Source organism: Dermacentor variabilis, chromosome 1 (assembly GCF_050947875.1).
Source record: "Dermacentor variabilis isolate Ectoservices chromosome 1, ASM5094787v1, whole genome shotgun sequence".
Classification (NCBI taxonomy): Eukaryota; Metazoa; Arthropoda; class Arachnida; order Ixodida; family Ixodidae; genus Dermacentor; species Dermacentor variabilis.
In genome coordinates, this window is record NC_134568.1 from 214,715,745 (window position 1) to 214,737,018 (window position 21,274).

General features: G+C 43.1%; 1 protein-coding gene across 3 annotated transcripts in view; it reads right to left on the bottom strand.

The window, feature by feature from the left end:
• LOC142557013 (uncharacterized) overlaps positions 1–21,274 on the bottom strand; it is an 88,721-nt gene that overhangs the window by 24,945 nt on the left and 42,502 nt on the right. For 2 of the 3 annotated variants that reach the window (XM_075668567.1, XM_075668553.1), the window contains exons 6-7: positions 14,174–16,904; positions 5,439–5,492 (exon numbers count right to left, since the gene is read on the bottom strand). In XM_075668567.1, coding sequence (XP_075524682.1) covers positions 5,439–5,492; positions 14,174–16,904 — 2,785 coding nt within the window. The remainder of the gene's footprint in view (positions 1–5,438; positions 5,493–14,173; positions 16,905–21,274) is intronic. The other variant, XM_075668560.1, reaches the window with a different exon arrangement.

Consider the following 21,274-nt stretch of genomic DNA (forward strand, 5'->3'; position numbering starts at 1 on the left):
TATTATAGCTAGTGGGGACACTCAACTCTTACGCGTCCCCTGATGTTTTCCCTGCATGGATCTTGTCACCTGTAACCCGGCTTCTCCGCGTAGCTAAAAGCCGGCGGCGGGCAGTGTGGTTGCAGATTAGTACGCGAGATGGCGCAAGTGTTGCATTGCTAACTCGGGTGCAAAAGGGAGTAGCCTGTTCCTCTTTGGTCTGGGGTAGCCTAGCTGCATGGACATTTTGCGCACTCGCTGTCTGTCTGTAGGATCGTCATGTGAAAGGCTTAGGATCAGGGCACTGGAATAGACAAACACCATCGTGCCACCAATCACATGACCATAGATGCGAATGATTAGGCATTGGTTTCAAGTACGAGGGCGAACATATTTGCTTGCTATCCAGTCGGAACGAGTCTGACTTCCTCGACTTGTCGCACGACCATCGAAAAGTTCAACTGTTAATAATTGGGCTGGCTAGAGTGGTGTATAAAAGGTGCAATAAATGCCCTTGTGATTGCCTGCATTGCTGTGTTGTCATTCTTTTGTCCCAAGAGCATGTTTAAGAACCCACAAGCTTATGTGAAATTGTTACAATGCTTACGAGGGCTTTGCAAAAGTCCTTACAAATTAGAGTTATATTTCAGAGCAGTGTGTAATATATACACAAATTTTGTCCACTTTCAGAAATGTGATCACTATTCATTACTAAGTTACAAAGTTGAAGAAATGGTACTTGAATTCGCTTTTTTCAATTTTTATAAATTTTCATTAAAATTTACAGCCTAAATAAAAGATCTGCTTCCTAGATTTTAACAAATATTTAGCTTCCTTTTAAATGCAAGAACCTCATCAAGTTCAGAGCAGTGCATGCCAAACAAAGCATTTTCTCTGTTCCCGTGTATTCATAGGAACACTAAAGGAAAATACTAAGCCAAGCTAGATCAAGAGTATTCATTTAGAATAATATTGTTTCCTGCGTGGCAATATATATATGACTTTGTTGCCCAGAAAATTGCTGCCAAAGGTCCCAGTGCTGCTCCTCTATTTGAACCGCCAACACTAAAACTCAAAAGTTGACCTAACTCCACATGACCTCCTTCTATGCTAATGTTAAATCTTTTTGAAACTCCATTTAGCTCTACATGGACAGTGTACTGCTAGGCGGCTGCAGCTCTTCTGTTTGCACAAGTTGCTCTGCAGCTCAGCTTGGGTTCAGGATACTCAATATCAGATGCGGCGGCCGGAGCGAGGCAAGGGTGGTTGCCACATCGACAATTCTTAACGAAGAATGCGATGCGGCTTGCAGTAAACATAGCAGCCACTCCCTGAGCATCAGCAGTGCTAAAGTCACATATGAGATGACACGGGTCCTAAAGTCGTTGACTTTGAGACCCTTGTCATTTGTCAGGAATTTGTCATTACAGAAGCCTCATCTTTCAGTACAGCTAAACTTAATATTTTGCTTTAGTGTCACTTTAAATAGGAGCTTTAGAGGTAAAGCGTCCTCTTAAAGAAAAAATGCTTTAGCTCGGGAGCGTCTATGGAAGCAACATGCAAACAGAGAAATTGTGTTTGTTTCAGCAACTCATGAAGGATACATGAAATTATTATTCCATGAAAGACACCACACTCATACCAGTACGTTCCTTGGGCTTAAAAAAAAAAAGTTTCAGGGCCGCTTTAAAACAGTGCCTCCTCCTTTAGAAAAGCTGCTATATTGCAGAGGTCTGGAGCAAGTGTAGGGAACCATTCTTGCATGCTCACTGCATGCTCCAACAATTTCAGACAACCTTCGTTCCAATCAAACAATTTTATTCAACCATCATCATCATCAGCCTGCTTTATGTCTAGTGCAGGAGGAAGGCCTCTCCCTGCGATCTTCAATTAACCCTGTCCTGCGCCCAACAGATTCCAACTAGCACCCGCGAATTTCCTAATTTCATCGCTCTGCCTAGTCTTCCGCCGTCCTCGATTGCATTTCCCATCTCTTGGTACCCATTCTGTAACCCTAATGGTCCAACGGTTATCTAACCGGCGCATTACATGACCTGCCCAGCTCCATTTTTTTCTCTTGATGTCAATTAGAATATCGTCTATACCCGTTTGCACTCTGATCCAAACCGCTTTCTTTCTGTCTCTTAACATTATGCTTAGCAATCTTCATTCCATCGCTCTTTGTACGGTCGTTAACTTGTTCTCAAGCTTCTTTGTCAGTCTCCAAGTCACTGCCCCACATGTCAGCACTGGTGAAATGCACCGATTGCACATCTTCCTTTTCAATGACAATGGTAAGCTTCAGATCAGGAGCTGACAATGTCTGCCGTATGCGATCCAATCCATTTTTATTCGTCTATGAATTTCCTTCTCATGATCAAGGTTCCCTGTGATTAATTGTTCTCCTAGGTAAATGTTCTCCTTCACAGACTCTAGAGGCTGACTGGCAATCCTGAACTCTTGTTCCCTTGCCCGGTTATTCATCATCTTTCTCTTCTGCATATTCATCTTCAACCCCACTCTTACACTCTCTGTTAAAGTCCTCAATAATTTGTTGCAACTCGTCTGCATTGTTACTGAACAGAACAATGTCATTGGCAAACCGAAGGCTGCCGAGATATTCGCCGTCGATCTTAACTCCTAAGCCTTCCCAGTTTAATAGCTTGAATAGTTCTTCCAAGCATGCAGTGAATAGCATTGGAGAGACTGTCTCCCTGTCTGACCCGTTTCTTTATAGGTATCTTCCTGCTTTTCTTGTGTAGAATGAAGGTAGCTGTAGAACCTCTGTAGATACTTTCTAAGATATTTACGTAAGCGTTCTATACTCCTTGATTATGTACTGCCGCTATGACTGTTGGTGTGTCTACTGAATCAAATGCCTTTTCATAATCTATGAAAGCCATATAGAGGCTTATTATACTCTGCGGATTTCTCAATAACCTGATTAATGACATGGATGGGATCCATTGTAGAGTACCCCTTCCTGAAGCCAGCCTGTTCCCTTGGTTGACTAAAGTCTAGTGTTGCACTTATTCTATTGGAGATTATTTTGGTAAATATTTGATATAATACTGGGAGTAAGCTAATGGCCCTAAAATTTTTCAATTCTTTAACGTCTCCGTTTTTGTGGATTAGCATAATGTTTGCATTCTTCCAGTTTTCCGGGACCTTTGCAGTCGATACACACTTCGTATCGAGAGCCGCCAGTTTTCCAAGCATTATGTCTCCTCCATCTTTGATTAGATCGACTTATTTCTTCTTCTCCTGCCACTCTTCCTGGTTTCACGTCATGCAAGGCCCTTCTGACCTCATCGCTAGTTATAGCAGGAATTTCCGTATCCTGTTCATTACAGTTTCTAATTGAGGTATCCTGACTCCTCTGGGTACTGTACAGGTCAGTATAGAAATCTTCCGCTGCTTTTACTATATCTTCAAGATTGCTGATGATATTACCCTGCTTACCTTTTAGTGCATACATCTTAGTTTGCCCTATGCCAGGCTGTGTCCACTTTTTATGGCTTCTGCAGTCTTTCTCACGTTATAGTTTCGAATATCACTTATTGTCGCCTTGTTGATCAGTTTTGACAGTTCAGTGAGCCATTTGGAGAAGGGGCGGCCGAATACTGCACCAGGGAGGCCAACTCCTGTTCTGGTGAGGGAGTGTCTTGTTGAAGCTTAGTGGGCCTTCCTAATTTGGTTGTACCTGGATTAGTATAGCCCCACTCACTCTCAGCATCTTTTGCCGGTGACAGGAGTCACTCCAAGCCTGCAGATGATGTGCACTGGAGGTGAATTTTAAGCGCACCATTGTATATATATATAAAAAAAAAAAGCTATAGCGGGATTCGAACTTCCGACTATGGCAACCGAGCATTCGACATAGCTCACTCAGGTAATCCCACAGGTGACGAGGCTACCTTATCGCCGACAAGTACAGCCCCGAGGGCCCTACATGCCTAAAAACTTCTTTATCTGCGATAGAAGTGTTTTCCTCTCAATATAGAATGATTTCGAAATGGTTCTGGCCTCGTAGTTCCGAAATCGCACATGCGCAGACGGCCGTGAACTCGGCTAGGTAAACCTTACAGGCATACCGACGACCACACCTATGCAGGCGGTCGTTAATTCGTCTAGGCAAAACCTATTATTCAATACTGTTTCCTATCTGCAAAACTATACTTAAATAAAATTAAATTTTCCCTAGGAAAGAAATTTCTGTGCTTGAATGATTTAAAGCAACTTCAAGAAGGCTCTCGTACCTTAACTTTTAGCGCTGCAATGTCCATGCAGGGAAAGATGAGCCACACTATGAAATGTCCTGTCAGCACATTTAATTGCAAAGTAAAAGCTACACAGTACAACCATTACTGCTTGCACAGTGGAATCTCAGTGGAGTCTACAGTGGAACCTCGATTATAAGACTTTCTTGGGACCATGCGAGAACATTGTATAACCCAGGCGTTGTATAATCTAACCAACAAGAATTATGTATATAATACACGATTTTTTATGACAGAGTTGCAAGGAGTTTCAATTTGAATTATATAATAATGCTCCGCAGGAACAGCATATCCAATATCATCTGCATGCCGTCCGGTAGATAATTGTTCTGATCTTCGCACATGCTTTTGCACTTTCAGAGTTACACTTTTACGAGACTCAGTGCTGGACGCTTCAAAGTATATAGCTAACAGCGCTCTTGGCATTGCAAAGGTAGCGAGTTTGGCACAGTGCCAAAAACACTTTCGGCCAGTGTACAAGGAGGTGTCTGGTGACTGGAGCAGGCACTTCAAAAACTTAGAGATAGAAAGTGCAAAGGAGACGGCAATGAAGACAATGGCAGGCAGCAGTTGGGCGACACTAAGAGGGGGAAGGAAAAGGAATGATGGGAGGGCAATGAACGTGACGAAGGAAAAAAAATTAAGCAATACACCAACAGTGATTGTTAACATAAGTGAATAGCTCCAACTGACATATGAATGAGCGAACGACAGTACACCCCTCCTACCTGCCAATCATTGCAACTTGGTTGTCCAAGAGCACCCACCGTTTCCCTTGGCACCTTCCTTTGCCTTCCCACGACGAACGAGTGAGGAACAGCCTCTCCTCCTCCTTCCCCACAACTTGGTCGCATAAGAGCTCAGGTGACATTATCTCCCTCCTCGATACTCGCTTGCCCGAGCATGCAACCTTTCCCTCAGCTTCTGGCGACGAATGAGCGACGAGTTCTGCCTTGAATGAGATGGCTATGGTGTCTGCAGCTGGTGTCCTTTCTGCTCTCCCACATTCTGTTAGCAATAATTTCCTCCTATCCTTTATGTTTTTGGCTCTAAAGGTACAACCAAATAACAGAGCATGAATCGACAAACAGGAGCAAGGCTGGGACCATAATTTTGCAATAAATATTTATCTCTATGCAGTGTTGAGTGACAGAGTAAAATGATTGAGTGCAAACTGACCTCTCAGCATCAGCTGCCATGGAGTTGAGCTGCTCAGTCAAGTTGTTCACTTGCCTGAAAAGTGACAAGCAAGTGATGTTTCCAATCACACAGTGCACTGAAGAAACATGCAAGAAAAGCTAGCATGTTCCACACCTATGCAAAAATTTACTGCAAAGAGTAAAAACCGAAAAAAAAAATGGGAGCATGTGTGCAAACATGCACTGAAATGCACACTGACACAAACGTGTGCACACCGACATACACACAAACACAAACAGGAGGCAGGAGTAGTTGTGGACATTCAGCAGGTTAGACTATAAGCAGCACGACCGTTGACCGTCACTGTTGCACCACATAACACGCAAATACCTTGCGTGAGTGTCCCAACTGGAAGAAAGAAAGTGCTCTAAAGACAGCCACCACGATAGCCTAGACACCATCACCTCGTAAAATTCTGCAGCCACCTGCATCCTGAACAGCACAAAGAAACTCATCAGCTACTGAAGACTAGCCTGGTTTATATCTAGTGCAATTAGCCACCATACATGCAAAATGATCTTGTATTTTTAACTTTGACTGGACATGCTTTATGCAGCAATGCAACATGTGGTATACAATAATAATAATAATTATGGGGTTTTATGTGCCAAAACCACTTTCTGATTATGAGGCACGCTGTAGTGGACGACTCCGGAAATTTCGACCACCTGGGGTTCTTTAACGTGCACCTAAATGTAAGTACACGGGTGTTTTCGCATTTCGCCCCATCGAAATGCGGCCGCCGTGGCCAGGATTCGATCCCACGACCTCGTGCTAAGCAGCCCAACACAACAGCCACTGAGCAACCACGGCGGGTTCTGGCATACAAGTGCTGCTCTGAATTAAGTTTTGACTAGCTGGGTATTTATGCAGTGCAAACAAAATTTAATCAGACAAGTCTTTTCGCATAATGCCTACATTTGAATACAGGTACCATGCTGAAAAACAAGCTTGAAGATTTGTCTCAGCTTCATTTTGAACAGACACAATCAATGAATGCCAGCATTAAATTCTGGAAGGACTATCCGAAAACATTTTGTGCACATAAAACAATGAAAATAGGTGCCTGGTATGCAAGTAACTGAGTAACGTGTTAGGAAAAATAAAGAAAGACTATTCTCACTTGCAAGTCACAAATGCTTCTGCAAGGAATTAACTATAACAAACTTAGGGAAATAAGCCATGATGACGCAGAGTTTCTGCACTATCACATCCTCACACCCAAATATATTTTTGTCACCAAGAAAAGGCAGATTTACTTGAGAGAAGTGGCATTCAATATACTGAGCACACCCAACACACCACTCATTACGCACCAAATTAAACTGGCCTGCGTCTAGGTCAGCACATTTGCACTGATGAAGACGAGATGCACCATTCTTGATAAATATATAAAATAGTATTTATCACTGACAAATACAAATCGACCTGGGATAACAGCACTTTTGTAACTTATCTGCAAGAGCAGTACATGGCTTATCCAACGCTTTTTGTTGATCTACCTGGCTGCTTGTGGAAAAGTAACCCACTTCATCACCACATGCACCCTCTTGATTAGTGCAGGTGGCCACTCAACTGTCGTGCTTGATATTTGTCTACAAACCAGGCCTTACTCTCAGTGCTTGCAAGCTGAACAAAGCATCTCTTCTATGATGTCACCACAGTGCTATATTGAGTGACTTGATTTCAGCATGCCTTTGCGATATCCCCAAAATTATTTAGCGGCCACAGCAGCCAGCCTAATGTGACAGATGACTGGAAAGCCGCCAATCTCTTGCCGACTACCACAATGTCACTACCTCGCTGCTGGTGTTGCTTCCATAGACTGCGAAGTTTAGGGGAGCAGCATCTATGAAACTCTATACAAATGCAAGCTCTGGGCAAACAACCTAAGGTAGTGAGAATATTAACATCAAAAGCAAGCTGAAAGCTGATAGCCATGTGCTGTCAACACCTCCATGCTTGGAGTGGCGCCTGACACCAGCAAAAACGTTAAGAGCAAGTGGGGCTATACTAATTCAGGTACAACCAAATTAGGAAGCCTACTGAGCTTCAACAAAAGACACTCCCTCACCAGAATAGGAAGTGGTCTCCCTGGTGCAGTATTGGCCACTCCCTCCCAAATGACTAATTCAATTAACTAATGGCCCTCAGTGCCCAGCAGCTACGGAGCACCTGACCAAGGCGGCGGTCAGGGCTGTGACACAGCAGAGGGTGCTAAAAATCTTTGGACCCGGACAGGCCGCTAATGGAAACACCCTTGCAACGTTACACTCAAACTCTCTCAAGTGAAGCTGGCCTAGCAGGACTCTGAGGAACCATCAGGCAATGTTTGGGATATTACTGGCCTTAGTAACGTTAGAACTGTTGAGGCTTATACAGTGCTGGCAAATGGCCACGTTCTCTGCTATAGAGGACTACCAGTTAAGAAGAGTTTCGGAGAATTCCTAATTCAGAAGGACATAGCAGGCAACATTGACGAATTGACAGCATTAATGAGAAGGAAGCAGTAGTCGTAATAAAGCTGAATATGAGGTATAGAACAAAGGTAGTACAAATCTACACTCCAACCTCCAGTCATGACGAAGAAATAGAACAGTTATATGAAGATGTTGAATCAGCAACGAGAAAAGTGCAAACTCTGCATACTGTAGAGTAATGGGTGACGTCAATGCGAAAGTGGGGAAAAAGCAGGCTGGTGAACAAGCAATTGGCAACTAAGGCGTGGATTGTAGGAACACTCGAGGATAGATGTTGATAGAATTCGCAGAAAGGAATATGCTGCGAATAATGAGCACCTTCTTCAGGAAGTGTTGGAACAAAAAGTGGACCTGGAAAAGCCCTAATGGTGAAACAAGAAATGATTTTGATTTCATACTTTCTGCCGATCCCAGCATAGTGCAGGATGTAGAAGTGATAGGTAGGGTAAAGTGCAGTGATCATAGGCTAGTGAGGGCTAGGATTCACCTCAATTTGAAGAGAGAAAGAGCAAAATTGGTCGAGAAGAAACAGGCCAACCTAGATGCAGTAAGGGTGAAAGCAGACAGATTCACGTTGGAACTTGCAAACAAATATGCAGCCTTAGAACAGAGAGATCAAGATGACAGAGGCCATGAATGAAACCGTAACTAGGCTGGCTTCAGATGCAGCTATTGCAGTGGGAGGCAAGGCACTAAGGCAACCAGTAGGCAAGCTCTCCGAAGTAATAAAGCACCTAATGAATGACAAAGAATGAAAGTGTCCAACTCAAGAGATAAGATAGAATTTGCGGAACTGTCAAAACTGATCAACAAGGAGAAAATAAGGGATATTCAAAATTATAACGTGAGAAAGACTGAGGAAGCAGTAAAAAAATGGACGCAGCCTGAAATCAGTGGGAATGAAACTTGGCATCGGACAAACCAAGATGTATGCACTGAAAGATAAGCAGGGTAATATCAGCAATCTCGCACCTACAGTGAAAGCAGCGGAAGAATTCTATACTGACCTGTACAGTACCCAAACAGCCACGATACCTCCATTCGAAGTAGTAAGGAACAGGTAACAGAGGCTCCTTCTATAACTAGCAATGAAGTTAGAAGAGCCTTGCAAGACATGAAACGGGGAAAAGCGGCAGGAGAAGATAGAAGACGAGTCGATTTAATCAAAGATGGAGACATATTGCTTAAAAAACTGGCAGCCCTTTATACAAACTGTCTATTGACTTTGAAGGGACCCAGAGAACTGGAAGAAGGTCAACATTACACTAATCCATAGAAAGGGAGATGTTAAAGAACTGAAAAATTATAGGCCCATTAGCTTACTTCCAGTATTACATAAAATATTTACCAAAACAATCTCCAATAGAATAAGGGCAACGCTGGACTTCAGTCAACCAAAAGAACAGGCTGGTTTCGGGAAGGGATACTCTACAATAGATCACATCCATGTCATCAATCAGGTAACTGAGAAATCCACAGAGTACAATAGGCCTCTCTATATGGCTTTCATAGATTACAAAAAGGCATTTGATTCAGTAGAGATACCAGCAGTCATAGAGGCATTACGTAATCAAGGAGTACAGGACGCTTACGTAAATATCTTGGAAAGTATCTACAGAGATTCCACAGCTACCTACCTTGATTCTTCGCAAGAAAAGTAGGAAGATATCTATGAAGAAAGGGGTCAGACAAGGAGAATCTCTCCAATGCTATTCACTACATGCTCGGAAGAAGTATTCAAGCTATTAAACTGGGAAAGCTTAGGAGTAAGAATCAATGGTGAACATCTCAGCAACCTTCGATTTGCAGATGACATCGTCCTTTTCAGCAACACTGGGGAAGAGTTACAACAAATGACTGAGGACCTTAACAGAGAGAGTATAAGAGTGGGGTTGAAGATTGATATGCAGAAGACAAAGATAATGATTAATAGCCGGGCAAGAGAACAAGAGTTCAGTATTGCCAGTCGGCCTCCAGAGTCTAAACGAGTACACTTACCTAGGCCAATTACTCGCAGGGGACCCTGATCATGTGAAGAAATTTACAGAATAAGAATGGGTTGGAGTGCATTCGGCAGACATTATCAGATCCTGACAGGAAGCTTAAAAAAATTAAAAATTAAATTATGGGGTTTTACGTGCCCAAACCACTTTCGGATTACGAGGCACGCCGTAGTGGAGGACTCCGAAAATTTCGACACCCTGGGGTTCTTTAATGTGCACCTACATCTAAGTACACGGGTGTTTTCACATTTTGCCTCCATCGAAATGTGGCCGCCGTGGCCGGGATTCGATCCTGCGACCGTGTACTCAGCAGCCCAACACCATAGCCACTAAGCAACCACGGTGGGTGACAGGAAGCTTACCATTGCCATTGAAATGAAAGGTACAATTAGTGCTTTCCACCGGTGCTAACATACGGGGCAGAAACTTTGAGACTGACAAAAAAGCTGAAAAGCAAGTTAAGGACCATGCAAAGAGCGACTGAATGAAAAATGTTAGGCGTAACGTTAGAGACAGGAAGAGAGCGATGTGGATCAGAGAGCAGACAGGGATAGCCAATATTCTAATTGACATAATCAGAAAGAAATGGAGCTGGGCAGGGCATGTAATGTGTAGGTTAGATAACTGGTGGACCATTAGGGTTATAGAATGGATGCCAAGAGAAGGGAAGCGCAGTCGAGGACGGCTTAAGACTAGGTGGGGTGATGAAATTAATTTGCAGGCGTTAGTTGAAATCTGTTCGTGCAGGACAGGGGTAATTGGAGATCACAGGGAGAGGCCTTCGTCCTGCAGTGGACATCAAATTAGGCTGATGATGATGATGTTCTTACTGTCATATGCGAGTAGCAAAGGAAGGAAGTGGGCATATGCAGAGGAATATAGCCTTGAAACTAAGCTTTCTTTGCAAATCCTCCCATACTTTCCCAACTATGACTGGGTGCTGTTGTCTTGGTGAAAAGCATACACTTAGATATTGAATTAAGTGCCCAATGGTGGGATCAAACCTCAATCCCCAGCACAGGAGCCCAATACTGTAATCATTAGGCCACAATCGCATGTATACTTTTATTGTACCAATGCCTACTAGCTCTTTGATATGATCCGCATGTGTCTCATTGCTTAGCACAGGTGTGCAAGAGCACATGCATGTGCACCAGTTTCCTTTATGTTAAAGATGCAGGAATGAAATGGGCATACCTTTAGCATATGATTTACCGCTTTGGTTCACATAGATTCCAAGACGTGTGTTGGAGCTGCATCATTTTTAATATTCAGTTGTATTATTTTAGAAAAACAGTTTTGGTGGAAAAAGGGCGGTTGAGGAAGCCAAGTGGTAAGCATGGTAGTCTACAGTATGATAGCAATATGCCCCCTTTACAAAAGGGAAATGTGAAAACTTGCTCGCAGCGAAAACGAAATTGAAACCACATACTTTTGTCCTACAAAAATTATTGTACATTGTGGTCTTCATAGCACTCAGTTTCTCAGTGCTTTTCCTAATTACAACAGATGTGCCATACTTGCCAAAAATGATTTATGTTATTTCTATGAATGTAAGTGGCAAGGTCAAATATTTTAATCTCATGAGATAAGGCTGTAAATTTGGCAAAAATATTCTAAGAGGCAAGCTTCACCAGTACTCTAGCAGCATCTCCATGGACCAACACAGAAGCTGCAAGCAATAAATGTATCATTTCCCTATATTAGTGATACCCACACTGGATGAATTTCATGCTTGTTTGTAGGGAGATTAGGAGCATGTAAGCAGGCACAGGTGTAAGCTGTCAGCAACAAAGGAATTTGGCGGTGTCTGATCAACTATTGTGTCAGAGAAATGAAGATCAGGAGGTGACAGCACTATAATTGAGACAAAACAATTGGTAGCAATTGTGCATGAATGCATAAGCACAGAAATTTTCTTCACACTTGTGTACATTTCGTACCTAAGCTTAAAGGAAGATGTGCAATAAACATCCCTCAAAATCAAACACCAGATTAGACAGAAGAGTGAGACCATGGCTAGTGCATGTGTACTCTTAGGCTGAGTGTTACACACAAGGCCAGCTCCAATTGCAGCATAATTATCTACAAACTGTATGCACAAAATGGTTGGTTGGTTGGTTGGGGTTTAATGGCACAAAGGCAACTAAGGCCATGCTGCGCCACCGCACGCACAAAATGAGTTAGTTCCCTAGCAATGACACTTTTCATCCAGATTTTGTTTCTGGCGTGCATAACCAGTGCAAGAGCTAGTTGCATGCTTCATCGTTTTATCATCAGGGCATGCCATGCCAATGCATTGAATTACAAGCTTAGAGTGCTAATGCAGTTTTGTATTACAACTGCCTAAAGTGATGGCCTTAGCCATTAAGCATATACAGTTACACTAAACATCAGAAGCCTCAAACACATATTGTGGCACTGATTTTATTATGCTTTGATAGCCGAAGTTGTAAGAACCGATGTGTTCCATAGCTGACCTTTCAAAACAGAATTGTTCAGAGGACATAAAATTATCTGCATTGGTATAACGAACTTTAATTTAAGAATGTTAAGTTTCATGAACTTTTCAGCGGCAAAGATGACTACAGTAAAACCTCGTTAATATATATCTGGCAGGGAAAGTGGATAAGGTATACACTTAGTGATGTACTAATAAGCCGAGAATGGCAGATGAGCGGCTATAGATTAGCGGCCAAAAAAACACTTGATTCTTACTCAAAAACACACGTAGACAAGATTTATTTGCGAGCAGGACAAAAAAAAAAATCCGATTTTCACTTGTCACCATAGTGGCCTTGCAGCGATGAATGACTGCATCCCCAAGCTCAGTGAGGCCGCGAGCCAGTTTCTGCATCAGTCCCCACTTCTGATCACCCTCATGACGGTCAATGCACTAGCTGCGTCGTATCCGGGAGGGCCATCATCCATGTCATCATCCATGACGACCACGTAGAAGTGCCTAGAAGCTATAGCAGCAGGAAACACTTCATGGCTACCATGTTTTGACATCACTATCGGTGGCTATTTCAGTCCGGGAAAGGTCCATGCGCCGCAATTTTGCTATCTATGGTCTACACGCACAGCATTTTTCCAATGCTGCCCTTGTACATGCCGAAAAATTAAGTAAATACTATGCGCTAACCGTTGGCATGCGTTAAGCGACTACGGCTTAAGCAGTCAGCCAACATATTAGGTTCAATGGCGACAGGGCGGGGGGATTCATTGCAGCTATTTAACTGGAATTATTAAGCAGGTATGCATTAATGAGGTTTTACTAATTAGAGGGGTTCCACTGTATTCATTGGCTCCATTCAATGCAGCAGTGATGAACTCAGACTAAAGACAAAGCAATATTTCAATGGTGGCTTCAACACTCTGACCTGGTGTGCAACACCAGTCGCGTGCTGCCAGTGCTTGCAAAAAGAACCACACAGATGGCATGCAAGCATACAATGCACATCTTCCAGTTCATTAAATTTAGTACCTCTAGTGCATTTTATTCAAGCAAACACTAGGAGTACATGTAAGAACTAAGTTGTTCTGCTGAGATGAAAGTGAATCATGGCAACTCCAGCAACTTTGACATATTTTGAAAGCAACAGTGCTAATTTTATGTAAAAAGGTGTGCTGTGGTGACCTTGTGTTTTATAGAACATCACAATTACCACAACCTCAAACTACGGTACATAAAATGAAATTCGTTATTGCCTGAAGGCACAGCACACTAAGAGGCACAATGAAAGAAAATAAAATATATTGCAGTTCAGACCAAAAACAGCTGTTGAATAACAAATACAAATTTCAGCTCAACCAACATTGTGAATATTGTCTCCAATGTGTCATCCTCATCATTAAACTTTTTTTCAGGTCACATGTGGTGCATATTAATATGGAACTTAAAATTAGGAAATCTTAATTATGATAGGTTTTGGAAAGTTAGCATATGGGGGAATGAGAAAATTTGCATCTTGCATATATGTAGATAATTGCCCACCTCACACTGGCTTTAAGTCCCAAAAGGGAACATTATTGACAATGACTCAGAAGTGTCAATTTTTCCACTACACTGCTTCATATTGTATGTCTTTGACCGAGCAGATTAGTTTTGGATGCTCAATTTTTAAATCTAGAGTACGTGTGCAACAAAATGATTTATTCTTTCCTAGATACAACTGAAGTGCAGCTAAGCAAATTACAAGCAAGGAGAGAGAAATAAAAGACAACTCACTCATCCTTGACTTGTGCTAGTTCTTCTGACAGCTGCTTCAGTTGGTCACGCAGCTCCCTCCTCTGCCTGTCAAGTTCACTGCATACACATTTGTACTTATCAGCACGGAGCACAGCAGCTTCGAGTTGCTGAGTGCAGTTGGTCAGTTCTTCATCTCGGCGACGATTTTCGCAGGACAAAACTTCAGCCTTCTCCTTCCAAATATTAAGGTTGCGTGTGGCATCCGAGAGCTTAACTTCAATTCCATTCCTGATATTGTGGCACGACTTAATACTTTCTTCAAGTTGTTTTCTTTCTTTCAGCAGTTCAGAAATATTGTTTTGTGCTACCCTGTTTGCATCCTCCAGAGCAGACAGTTTCTTGGCAAATTCACTGTTGCTGCTACGAAGGCTGTCAACTTCAAGAAGTGCTGAAGTGAGTCTTTCTTCCAGGCTTGTATTGAGGGTCAGTATGTCCCCAAAGTCATCAAGTTCCTTTAGCATGTCCTGCTTTAACTGCTCATGAACGGAAATTTCATGATGCAAAAGAGTCACTGATGACTTAAGCTCAGCTTCCTCACAGTGTGCTTCATCAAGTTTACATTGAAGATCTTCAATGCAGGCTGTTAAGAGCAAATGCTGATGTTCCCATCTGCTTTTTAAATCTTCAAGAATCTGAATATTTGCTTTGAGAAATTCATTTTGTTTCTCAATTTCCTCCATTTTCATGTTGAGAATCACTTTCTCCTCCTGATGTTGCACGGCTTCATGATGAAGTTTATGGAAGTTGCTTGCAAGATCTTCCAGGCTTCTCTCTATAGTTGTCTTCTCTATGTGCAGCTCTGCCAACCTCTTCTCACCTTCCTCTTTTTCAAATTTCACTTGGGCAAGTTCATCATTCAGGGCAATAAGCTCATGTTTGCAGTAAGCAAGTGTCTGTGCTTTGTTTTGCAGCACTTCATTTTCAAGGACCAAGTGTTCGATTTGTGTGTCCTTGGCAGTGTTATCTTTTTTCTGGCATAAAAGCTCGTGATGAAGCTCAGTATGCTTGGCCTCGAGGTTTTCAATGCTTGCTTTCAGAGAACAATTCTCTTTGCAAGTTTCTGCCACCTTCTCCTCGAGTTCATGCTTTTCTGCCTTCACATGGTCCAAGATTGCATTCAGCTCTTCCTGGCAATCAGCAAGTGACTGGGCTTTGTTTTTCAGCACTTCATTTTCAAGGACCAATCGTTCGATTTGTGCGCCCTTGGCAGTGTTTTCTTTTTCCTGACATACAAGCTTGTGATGAAGCTCAGTATGCTTGGCCTCGAGGTTTTCAATGCTTGCTTTCAGAGAAGAATTCTCTTTGCAAGTTTCTGCCACCTTCTCCTCGAGTTCATGCTTTTCTGCCTTCACATGGTCCAAGATTGCGTTCAGCTCTTGCTGGCAATCAGCAAGTGACTGGGCTTTGTTTTTCAGCACTTCATTTTCAAGAACCAATCGTTCGATTTGTGCGCCCTTGGCAGTGTTTTCTTTTTCCTGACATACAAGCTTGTGATGAAGCTCAGTATGCTTGGCCTCGAGGTTTTCAATGCTTGCTTTCAGAGAACAATTCTCTTTGCAAGTTTCTGCCACCTTCTCCTCGAGTTCATGCTTTTCTGCCTTCACATGGTCCAAGATTGCACTCAGCTCTTGCTGGCAAGCAGTAAGTGACTGGGCTTTGTTTTTCAGCACTTCATTTTCAAGGACCAATCGTTCGATTTGTGCGCCCTTGGCAGTGTTTTCTTTTTCCTGACATACAAGCTTGTGATGAAGCTCAGTATGCTTGGCCTCGAGGTTTTCAATGCTTGCTTTCAGAGAACAATTCTCTTTGCAAGTTTCTGCCACCTTCTGCTCGAGTTCATGCTTTTCTGCCTTCACATGGTCCAAGATTGCATTCAGCTCTTCCTGGCAATCAGCAAGTGACTGGGCTTCGTTTTTCAGCACTTCATTTTCAAGGACCAACTGTTTGACTTGTGTGCCCTTGGCAGTGTTTTCTTTTTCCTGGCATACAAGCTTGTGATGAAGCTCAGTATGCTTGGCCTCGAGGTTTTCAATACTTGCTTTCAGAGAACAATTCTCTTTGCAAGTTTCTGCCACCTTCTCCTCGAGTTCATGCTTTTCTGCCTTCACATGGTCCAAGATTGCATTAAGCTCTTGCTGGCAATCAGCAAGTGACTGGGCTTTGTTTTTCAGCACTTCATTTTCAAGGACCAATTGTTCGACTTGTGTGCCCTTGGCAGTGTTTTCTTTTTCCTGGCATACAAGCTTGTGATGAAGCTCAGTATGCTTGGCCTCGAGGTTTTCAATGCTTGCTTTCAGAGAAGAATTCTTTTTGCAAGTTTCTGCCACCTTCTCCTCGAGTTCATGCTTTTCTGCCTTCACATGGTCCAAGATTGCATTCAGCTCTTGCTGGCAATCAGCAAGTGACTGGGCTTTGTTTCTCAGCACTTCATTTTCAGAAACAAATTGTTCTATTTCCGCTTGTTTGGCAGCACATTGTTTTTTGTGACAAAGTACTTGGTGGTGAAGCTCCCTACACTTGGCCTCAATGTCTTTTATTATTCCTCGCAGGGATGACTTTTCTGTGCAATTTTTTGCCACGTTTTCCTCCAATTCTTCTTTTTCAGTTGTGATATTAGTCAGCATGTCCCTCAAAGCCTTAAGTTCTTCTTCAAGGAGAAAAATTTTGGTCTTGAAGCTTGCATTTTCTTGGTCGTACGCCTCCACGATATCTGTTTGGGAAGATATGTTGGTTAGGACAAAGTCTGTATAGCGAGAAATCAACCACTAGTAGAATTTTACAATATTTTTGTCCATTTCTGAACACTGATTGCACAGTAATATTACACTAAGGTAGAACATAGCAACAGAAAACATTACAAAAGCGGACAGCAAATTTATATACCAAAAGCAAGAAGTATCCAAGAGCTGAACAGGTTAAAAATGGTACATCCTATGTAGAACTTGCGCTGCGGCAATCTATGCAAGAAGTCCCATGCACACATAGTCAGGGTTTCAGACAGCAAAAAATACATGCAAAGCCACCCTTGCATGAAAACCAAGGCAGCTATCTTTGAATATGGAATTCGATGCTTCAGACTATATGGACAACATCTAGTGCACCACTTGGAGTCCGCAATAAATGAACACCAATAATATCGCTATCTCAGATGAGAGAATACACCAATTTATTGAGAACTGGCATCTAAATGTTACAAAAAAATGATGGAGTTTTAAGAGCCAAAACCACGATCTGATTATGAGGTATGCCGTAATGCGAGACTCCAGAAATCTGGGCTACCTGGGTGCACCTAAATCTAAGTACATGGGTGTCTTCGCATTTCAGCTCCATTGAAATGTAGCCACCGTGGCTGGGATTTGATGCCGTGGACTCGTGCTTAGCAGCCCAACACCATAGCCACAAAGCAACCACGGCGAGTCTAAATGTTGCAAACTAGGCACTGTTACCAATGTCTAGCTGTCTGATCAACAGACAATCCCAAGGCATCACTGTTTTATGCCACACTGGGGCATAAGGTTCTTATCAAAGCCATTTGTGTTACACATTTCAATGAGACTTGGCATGCAGAAAAAGGCAATATACAACTTAATACTGACTAAAAAAACCACGCCTTATTTCTTGATATCACTTCCTACAACAATTTTACATTTCTATGTAGAAGGGACCCTGAAACAATTTTGACGATTTTCTACAAATGTACTGAGTCAGAATAGGTCCTTCCGATTATTAATTGATGCATGTAAGAACTCTGCGTAAAGCATGCAATTTATTAAAAGGCTTTAAAAATGCACATCGCTTCCGATCGCAGCACACTGCTCGATGGAATTTTAAGCCGCCCCCTACCTATATGACGTAAATCACCCATACGATGTCAGTGGGGCAAGCTATCTGATTGGCTGACCAGGGCGCGTGATCGATAATTTTTCGAACTTTATGGTAAACAAATTATGTTTGTATTAGTTGGAATGTTAGTTAATTTGTTTTTATAAAAAGAAAGTAACATAAAGAGAATGCACAAGAACAATTTTTCAGAACACTTAAGCCCTGCCAGCACACAGCAAGTGTCTGCTTGTGTTACAATGCGTCTCGGTCTGTCATTTCGCGAGCACCATGATTCGACTTTGTTGCGTTGTGGACTGCAAACGTAGCAACTGGCAATGTGTCGAGCTGCGACATCGTGTCCCTCTGCAAGGCAGCAGATGAGTGAACTAGCTGCAGCGCATCGGACTGCCACTATCCTATCGGCGCCAGGATTTGCGCGTTTGCGGCCATCACTTTACACCGGAAGATTACTAATGCAATAAAGTTCTGCGAGTCTGGTGTTAGGGCAAACACAAGCACAAGGCAACAGGGCCTGACCACTTGACTGTGCCGTTTAGCAGAAGCGCAAATGTGAATGGTCTGCACAGTGCAGCCACCTGGTGGCACAGAGCTCAACCATACACAGTAGCAGTAACGAAACATATTCTTCTTTGCTGCTGGTGTAAACTTTCTGCAGGAGCGTAATCATCAAAACGTTTTTTTAAATGTTTAAAATGTTTTACACTTGGTTAGAGCAATATTAGCGCTTTGTTTGGCTGGTTAAGCTCTGTGCCAACAAGTGGCAGGACCGTGGAGACCGATCAGGCCGCTCACATACGTCTACGCTAAAGTTCCTTCATCAGTTTGAGTTTATGCCTCCAGCCATCTACCGAAATGCCCAGCTTGCCTGTGGTTACCGGAATACCAGACACGTTCAGCGCTTCGACAGAATGCTCGCAACACACGCTGCTTTGATAGCTCTTGCTTGGGGTCGACTGCCAAGCAAGCTGGCGGAGAGTTTGGAGAGACTTTGCGCGCTCGCTCCTAGAGAACCAGAAGTTGACAACACGACGTGCCATCATGATGCAGAGCCAGTGAAGGCGGAGCTTAGCCCCGATCAATCGGCGAACGAGTTGAGGGCCAAATGCATGACTGTGGAGGAGGGTAACTTGTAATCGTCCGTAGCTCTCTTAATATGAGACGTTTCACACAAATTGTGGTGCGAACGATTAACTTTAGTTGTACCCTACGCATCTACAAAATTTGTCCAAACCGTTTCGGGGCCCTTTAAGTACAAACATGGCTGCTTTATTGTGTAAGTAAGTGCGCTAGAAAATTCACAATATTGTTATTGTAGACTACTTCCCCAAGAACAGTGCCATGAATTTACCCAACGTTGGTAGCTAGCGGCAGCTGAGAAACTGCACTGTCTCGCCACAGGAGTGACATGGTCCCTTGTCGCCCAAAACGCGGCAACATTGCGATCGAGAGTGCTCTGCACATCGCCACTTTTTCACCTGGATTCGATTTGCATTAATTAGCACAGCCTCTTCGGAGCACCTTCAACTCTCCGAATTTCGTTATAATTGTGTTGATTGCAAGTAGTTCCGCTGTTGCAAACACTGCTGCTCTCGTTTTGTATAGCTGAACTAGTCTGCTGAACACACCTGAACCATTCTGTAGAAGAAGGCGTGAACACTTGGTGATCCCAGAGTTCTTTAGGCAAAGTGTTTATGCTTTCTTGAAGGATAAATGCTTGCCAACACAAACTGAGGAACTTCCTGGGAAAGGGTATTTGTGTGACAGATATGATGAGATAGTTCAAATTTGTGAGATTTGAATAATGAATACCTTGTGGTGTTCAACATTAACGCATGTGGATATTTTAAGAGTTGGAGTCGGGCACATAAGAGGTAGCTGGCCCATGCCGTCGTCTGACTGATCCCCGCTAAGGACATGGTCGAAGGGAGGAACTGGTTCTCATCGAGAACAAGGATTTATTTACAATACCTACATGAAGGATGGAGAACATTACATTTCATGAGTCTAGCATCCCTTCATCCAATTTTAGCGTTCAACATCATCGAAGGACCTGCCTTTGAGGGCAAGGATTTACACACTCACTTCCGCACTTTTGTTTCACTGAACACACCGAGCGGAGAGGGTCCTCGTAGAAAGGGGTTGTCGCGCTTGACTCATGCTACCGCATCTTGGTTCCGGAGCAGACTCCGCAGTTAGCTGCCATGTATGCCAAACGACCGTGACGATTACTCGAGTCTGTGGAAAAGTGCCATTAAACACCCTTTTCCAGGAATTCTCTTGCTATAGTTAGACCGTGAAGGCGACAGTAAACCAACTAACAATACTCGGTCTGCCAAATCTGGCTACCCTTGCTAGTGCCATTGGGCTGCCTGAAGAAGGCGCATTGTTGGCTTCACTAAGCGAGTAGTCACAGCAAGTTGGGAGAGGTTCGAAGGCCACTACACCCACCAGGCCAATCGTAACAATACATAAAGGTGGCAAGCATTGCAAACGACAACTCCCTCAGCCTGAGCCGAGTACGAGTCTATGAGTGCATCAACATACTGTATAAACTCGTGTAAGGGCTGCACTAGTCTAGAATCTCAGTTGGGTGTGGCCCTTACATGAATCAGGCCGATGATGGCCTGCTAAAGTTTGTCCTGTTTCTGCAACTGTAGCATAGGGCAAGAGGCACAAATGACATGTTATAAGCATTTTTATTTTATTTTACTGGTCCAAACAGTGCTCCCTTCTTAGAGGCAAAATGTCACCAATCTGACTGAAGACAACATGCCACACAAATAAATATTGGTGCGGCAATGACAGCCTCAGCAGCATCGGCAGAAAAGCAGCTATCGTCATCTAGTGGCAACAGAACTAAGTTGCTTTCTAGAGGGATGTTTTCAATTTTCCCCAAAAATTTTGCCCTACAATGTGGGGCTGTGGCCCTCACGAGGGCAGGCTTTAGTTGAGTATACACATTAAATGTTCTAAATGTAGTTTTGAAATACCCCCTGCACATAACATTTTTACCGTGATCGCATAAACAGAAGGAACCTTTAGAAATTGGTGCGAACAACTGGAGTGTACTAGACTATGGTAGAGTGGGCCGAAGGGCGCTCTCTCCCTGAGGCGCTGCGTGTGGAAAATTTTTGAGAGAGCGCTGCGAGCGAACTGGATTTGGGTGGAGACGCGCTTCGTGGCATTATTCAACGTAATTTCACTGTGGGCTCCAAGACAGATTGGGCACATACGCTC